The sequence below is a fragment of the Pyrus communis genome, chromosome 11 (assembly GCF_963583255.1).
Source record: "Pyrus communis chromosome 11, drPyrComm1.1, whole genome shotgun sequence".
Classification (NCBI taxonomy): domain Eukaryota; kingdom Viridiplantae; phylum Streptophyta; class Magnoliopsida; order Rosales; family Rosaceae; genus Pyrus; species Pyrus communis.
Genome location: NC_084813.1, coordinates 7851210 through 7858024, shown reverse-complemented (window position 1 = coordinate 7858024; position 6815 = coordinate 7851210). Strand labels below are relative to the sequence as shown.

Genomic DNA, 6815 nt, shown 5'->3' with positions numbered 1-6815 from the left:
TTGGTTCGTGGGTTGGGTCGACCCATTTTGTCGTTAGTTGCCGCTGCAACCTTGCCGGAATTTGGGCTTGTTTTCTAGAGCTCTGTTCGAGCTCATTTCTCAACCAAATTTAAAGATTCAAAAGCTAAAATGAAATTGAGGAGGTAAGGAATCAAACTATACTGAAGTGGAATCGAGTTGTGGCCCAAGTTGGCTGGAAAATGCCTGTATACTCACGGGTCATTCGCCGAAAAACTAGGGTCTCCCTGAGTTATTTCTGCTATCAAACATCACCAAAGTTCTAAAAACTACCTTAATCGTACGCCAAAACATGATCTAAAAAGCTTTAGATGGTTTTCGAGGCTCACCTTCGCTGAAAACGACGAGAACTCGCCAGAGGAAGTTTTGTACATTGTTCGTACCACGATGCAGAGAGAGATAAGGAGAAAGAGAAAGAACCTGTCTAGGTAGGGGGGTTTGTACGACAGAGGTTGGTGCTCCCCAGAGTGTAAGCTGGTGTAGATGTTCTGGAAGTGCATGGAGAGGGAGGGAGAGTTCTAAAGAAAGAGAGATATAGAGAGAGTTTGCTAGAGTTCGAGAGTGTAAGGGAAGAAGGGACACGAGGCAAGAGATGAGAAGTGGATTGTGGGCCCCATGGGCCATAAAAATCCCACCAGAAAAATAATATAAAAAAAATATAAAAAACCAAATACTAGAATAGTGAATTTACTAAATTGCCCTTCATCTTTGTAATTTCGTAAAATTTCCATCGTAGCTCCAAATTCAATTCCACTTACGCCCACTCGTTTGTGATGACAAATACTACAACAATATTTTAAAATAGTGGTTCATACATGTCACAATGCAACGGTCAACGAAAGTCAATATTCTCACCTTTAAGGGTATTTTGGTTATTTTATACTTTTAGTATTAAAATTAAATCAAGCACAGGTCCAAACACTATGTCATCCCTAATTTGACGCCACGGAGGCGATGCCGATTCAGCGACAATGCCATCTAAGCGAAACGAAGAACTCTCAGCTGGTGGTGGGAAGAACGTAAAAACACGAGTGTAGAGGCTTGTCCTCAAATCAAATCACCGCATAATGCAAGCCAAGGTCATGATCGTTTATGACCCACAACATTAGCAAGCAGACCTCAAAGTCAACAGCATGTTGGCTTATGACATGGGAGCCATCATCCGCATTAAGTGCCCTATGCTCCCCCTACATGGAGGAAGCTCGCCTCCGAGGTGTAGAAAGCGATGAGGCGATGAAGAAAGAGATATGGGTAAGTGTGTTTTTTTATTTTATTTATTATTTTTATTACTTAATCATATTTAGCGTATTTTAAAATAATACTTATTTATTTTGCATATTCATATTTCAGGTTAACTTTGAGAACGACATGGAACTGCGGGGTATGTTCTAGTACATAAACTGGGTGTGGTTTAACCAGTATAAGGAGTTGAAGTACAAGCTCCGCATATACTACTGGACTTGTGCATTTCTTGCTGAAGCTCTGATTGATCCACCCCTAGAGTTTAGGGAAATGAAAGATGAGTGGCACTAGTTCTGCAACCATTTTAAGGCTCGCAATTTTCTTGTAAGTTGTTTTAAATTTCATTTCTATTTTCAATTTTTTTATTCTCAACGGAAATTGAAGGCAAATAAGGGTAACCAGGAAGCGAAGCAGTACCTCCATCACTTTGGTTCTTGGCCCCTCAATTTTTAGGTCAAGGAACGGTGTGAGAAGGGTTCACTTTTCATGAAAGTTGACACTTGGGTGATATGCATGTCAATTATGGAAACCAGGTGACAGATGACATTCATGTAAGTATTCCATTTAAATTTTAATTTCAAATTTCATTACACTTGAATTTGTTTTTTCAAATTATGATCAAGATTTCCTTTTTTGTAGGCTTCTATGTCGCACAAGAAGAATGAGTCCCTCACCAACCTCTTCAAGCAGTAATAGGACACGCCAATGGTGCAGCTAATACCAGATCTAGATGTGTCTCTACCGTTGCTAATGGACAAGGTTAGGGGACGGAAAGGCCGAGAGCTTCGGGGCCCTAGGAGCGGGTCGGGATCTCTGCTGATCTTCATCTAGCCCACAGCCTCCAAGTGGGACGTCTTCCAAATTACAGCAAGTGGAGATAGAGTTAGAGGCTATGCACCAGCGAGGAGAAGAAACGCGTTAGTGAGAACAAGCTCAGCAAAAGGTTGCACACCAGCGGGAGGAGGTTTATGTGGTACATTGCTTGATGGCGCACGGAATGGGAGCCTCTGGCATGCACCTCCCTGATCTTCCAAGCGACCTTCAATGCCTAGGCGATGAAAGCCTTATTTTGCCCGATGAAACCCTTCCGTCTGGAAATGGTGTTTTTTTATATTGAAAGCTAAAGATTAATTAGGGTTCTCCTATGGCTTTTCCCTAAACTAAACCAATGCATCATTCATTACACAATTGTTGGAAAAAAGAATGAAGGATTTACGGAATAATAAGGCCCTTCTTGTCACTTGAATAACTAGTTCATTGTGATGGCTTCTTATGAGCCATGCTTAGGTTTAAGCTCTCCTAATTCACAGTCAATCCTTTCAAAATCGTTCCTAGGTACGAAATATACTATTCTCAAAATCTAGTTCTACCCACTTTTGATGCAGTTTTTTTCAATCTTCCAGTTTGTTCCGGTCATCAGATTGTTTCATAAGGACTCTTGTTCTGGTCCTTTGTATTTATACCCTCCTCTCTTTATTTAGTTCACAATTGTGAATTACTAGTAACGACTAACAAGCTCTGAGTTTGATTTAACAAGTAAAAAAACTAAATGTCCGTCTCTCACTGTAACAGTATTTCTTTTGTCAATGTTTGGCAATGTCGCAAATGTATCATGTTGATGATAATTAAGAAAAATACTTTTTGCACACATATAATTAGCTTGCTCATAGGAATTACCAATATTGATTTTCATATCAATATGAAGAAAACAAATAAGAAACAGAGCCACGCACAGCAATTAAAAAAAAAAAAAAAAAAAAAATGACAACAGTACTATTAGACAATCCAGCAAACCAAGCCTTGAAAACACACAATACACCCACAGCTAGCAATGTACTTCTTAGCTGCAAGGTTCAGTTCAAACACCACAGTAGGCTTTTATAGCACTGTTTGAAATATAACCATCTTGAGAGCGAAAGAAACGTAGTAGTCCAGGATGATCAAATGACTTGTAGCGTAATGGGCATTCTTCATTACCAAGCTCTTCAGGTACATGTATCTCGCCATCGCTAAATGCAAATTGTGCCAATGAGTACCTTGTTTCATTCCCACTCATAATAACTCGATGATTAGGAGATAATATCCTGTCATTGCTCCATGCCTAATCAACATACCAAACCATAAATGTAAATTTATATATCTTCTACGAATTAAGAGTTAAGGATAATCTTAATAACATATAAACAATAATACATTAAAATATCTTAATTCCAGAAATTAAGCATCCGTTAAGATTAGGTGCTTGATATTTGATGTGTTTTTTCGTCAGTATACTTAGTGACCTACCATTAGGGCATCACCCGCCATGACTACGAAGGATGAAGGTGGAAACTCAACTTTAATCCATTCGTGGTTCCTTGTTTCAACCTCCAGAGCATTGACTTGATTATTCTGATAAAGTACGGTTGTGAAGCTCTTGTCAGTATGAGCGACGAAGCCAAGATTGTGCTCATTTTCTTTGGGTGATCTATTTTGCAAGATTCGAAGAAGGTAAGAGATCGATCCAACATATGAGTCATAATACTTCTCCACACCATAGCTCTCAAATATCATTCCAACAACCATTTGATCCAACTCCTCCGCCACTTTTGCAAACGCATATGCTGCTTCACTTAATTATAACCGCCAAAAAAAAGTGAGGACCATTGTAAACGATTTCATGATTTATTGAAAAGAAAAAAAATCATTGAATTGATAAGATTGGATAAGTCTTACATCATCGATTCAAAATTTGAAATTCTTGTACAATCACCTCTGTTGGAACATGATTTCCACACAACTATGGGTGTGTAAGGAAAAAGGGTGTCTGGAAATTCATTTTCCCACAATTTATATTGTAGAAAGATAAGAAAGTTGATCTCAGAAAAGCAAAAATAAAAAAATTAATTACCAGAATTTATCATTTCCAGCAGGCCACATGAGCTTTGTGAATTTTTGAGTCTCCTCAAAATTGGTTGCATTGTCGATGCCCAGGCTTTCATGGAGAGGGAGTTTGGGAATTTGTCCCACATAGCCATTTAATGGTTTTTCATATTTGTTTGTCATTTTGGTCTCGGTAGGGAGATCAAATAGTTCTTCAAGGGAACGCAGTAAAGCATTGCGAAATTCATCGGAGATTTTGTCATACAACACTACAAAACATCCGAACTCTTCAAGTGCTTGTTGAACATCTTTGCATGCCAAGAGCCATGAGTTGGTCCCTGGCTTCAGAGCTTCCTTGGAGAAATCTAGGACAGGAAGCTTTTGCTCAACTTCAGAACCCATATCTTGCTTTAGGGTTTTTCGGCTACCAATATTTTTATGAGAGTATTAATTGTTGAGAAGGCCAGTTTTTTATGTTGTTCTTATTTCTTGATCATAGTAATTTATTGGTGCAACTGTGTCAACAAGACAAATGATCAGGTGATGCAAAGACAGAAACAGATGGCAGTGGTTGCTTATACCTTCTCCTCTTGGCATTATCTAGCTGACTAAGGTGGACGTCAGTATTGCACAACTATATATATATGTGTGTCTCTGTGTGCACGCGCACGCGACACATCTAATCACTATAATTAGAGATAATTACATAAACACTTTCCCATCGTTTCTGTTCCATCATCGTCAATAAAATGGCAACATCAGTTTAAAACAATTTCAGAATTGACAAGCAATAGCAAATCTAAAAACAATTTTAGATCTGTACTTTTGTGTGGAGCTACCTGACGTAGGATTTGCAAGGGGAATGAATTGGGGGACTTAAAGGGAAGTAATGCAATTGTGCTGTCTAATGTAGCATTTGGAACGACAATGGATTAGGGGATTTAAAGGCAGTCAAACCTGCAGCTGTGCTGCCATGTGAATGCTATTAGGCAGATAAGTTCAGTTAGGTATGTTTACTTACATTTTAGGGAGTGACTCAGGTTAGTTAATGGGATAATGATACCTACGCTGTTTAGGTATAGGAATAGGATAAGTATGTATATTAGGGGAATTCAATTGAGGATTCACTGTATAATGGTTGGGTTAGGGGTAGTTGAACAGTTCCTTATCAATCAAATACCAAAAACAAAACAACAATATTAATTTCACTATTTTTCTCCTTAACTGGCATCTTATTGCCAGCTCTTAATTTGAACTTTTGGCAAATTTTCTTTCTGAACTATTATATATAAAGTTTCAAATTCCTGAAAAACCCTAACATCGTGACGATATGTTTGGATGAAGAAATTTAATATTACTAAAGAATTTTAAAATGACCGAAATTGAAATGACGGGATTTTATTTTTTAGAATTTATTATTTGTAAACTCTCAATCATAAAAATTGAAAAATGACACCTCCTTACGTTGAATTTAAACTTGGAAATTGGAGGTTCCAAATTCCAAGTTTTTTTTCCACGTGGAAATTCAAAATTTATATGTTTATGAATCCAAATAAGGGAATTGGTGCATGTTAATTTATAAATTCTGACTTTTATCAAATTTCTAAGTTTATTTCCCTCATTCAAATATAGTGTCACATTCTATTCAATTTTCGGTCTAGAAAAGCTACATGACAGTCATTAAATTTATTTCTTTCCTATTGTTATTTTCAAGGTAAAGTTGAATAAAGACCCTATTTGGTTTTTTATTTCATTTACAAAAGGCGAGTTTACTTTTAAATTAATCAATAAAAAATATTTAGTAAAAATATAATATTCTTTACTGCAAGAGTTTAAATTTTAGCTTTTCTACGATAGTGGCTACCTTCTCACTATCTTATCACTATGAGGACTATTTAACCCTATTAAACCCAATAATATTTGTCCAACTTTGACTGTTTCAAAATGCTATCAAGCACTTAGCATCTTTTAACAATTGTTTAAGGGCAAATGCTTGTTAGTGCATCTCAAAAGATGATGTCAAACTGTCACATAGACATACAACGGTGAAAAAATGATAGCAAACTTTATCCTCAAGCTTTCAATTTCTAATGTGGCGCTGAGTTAATTGAAGGCAAAACCTTTTACTGTGAAATTTGACAATAGATGTCAAATTCATTAAATAATTTTTTAATAGATTAATATAATATATAATAAATGTTGTTTTGTTTTTCAAGTATTTAATTGGTTGTCTCAATTATTAAACTCCACAAAAAGATAACAAAAATAAATAAATAAATAACATTATGTTTTAACATATGGGTGGAACAAAATATTATACAAAATGTCAAATTGATCAAATATTATTTTGTTATTTAAATTTTGGCACCTGCAAAGATGCTCTTATCGGAGAGAGGATCCTCGCCTAATGCTCTTATCGTAGAGAGGATCCTCAATCATATCTGTTCATTGTAATTTTAAATAAAAAATTTATAATAATTTCTAACTGCACAATGTACGATAAACAGATATGAATAGAGAATCCGGCAAGGATCCTCCTGGCTCTTATCGAACCTAATGACATGCAATTTGTTGTATTTAGGATTAAAATATTGACAATTTCCAATGATTATCTCAACAACGACAATATCATCAACTAATCAACATACGTCTACAGACACAAGAAAGCTAATTAACAATTTAACAGTAACCTA

At 36.3% G+C, this 6815-nt stretch overlaps 1 protein-coding gene across 1 annotated transcript; it reads right to left on the bottom strand.

The window, feature by feature from the left end:
- Window positions 1-3112: 3112 nt before the first annotated feature.
- On the bottom strand, window positions 3113-4554 carry LOC137749333 (probable 2-oxoglutarate-dependent dioxygenase AOP1.2). Its single transcript, XM_068489431.1, has 3 exons — window positions 4151-4554; window positions 3547-3871; window positions 3113-3361 (listed from the first exon to the last, which is right to left on the bottom strand). Exons 1-3 carry the CDS (start codon window positions 4522-4524, stop codon window positions 3119-3121), a joined length of 942 nt encoding a protein of 313 aa, XP_068345532.1. The 5' UTR covers window positions 4525-4554; the 3' UTR covers window positions 3113-3118.
- Between the last annotated feature and the right edge of the window lie 2261 nt (window positions 4555-6815).

Excerpts from the sequence above, each read along its gene's own strand:
- LOC137749333 (XM_068489431.1), bottom strand. The coding sequence starts at position 4,524 with ATGGGTTCTGAAGTTGAGCAAAAGCTTCCTGTCCTAGATTTCTCCAAG. Across the intron at positions 3,872-4,150 it reads GCTGGAAATGATAAATTCTG|TGAAGCAGCATATGCGTTTG; the intron begins GTAATTAATTTT and ends GTTATAATTAAG. Across the intron at positions 3,362-3,546 it reads TGGCGGGTGATGCCCTAATG|GCATGGAGCAATGACAGGAT; the intron begins GTAGGTCACTAA and ends TATGTTGATTAG.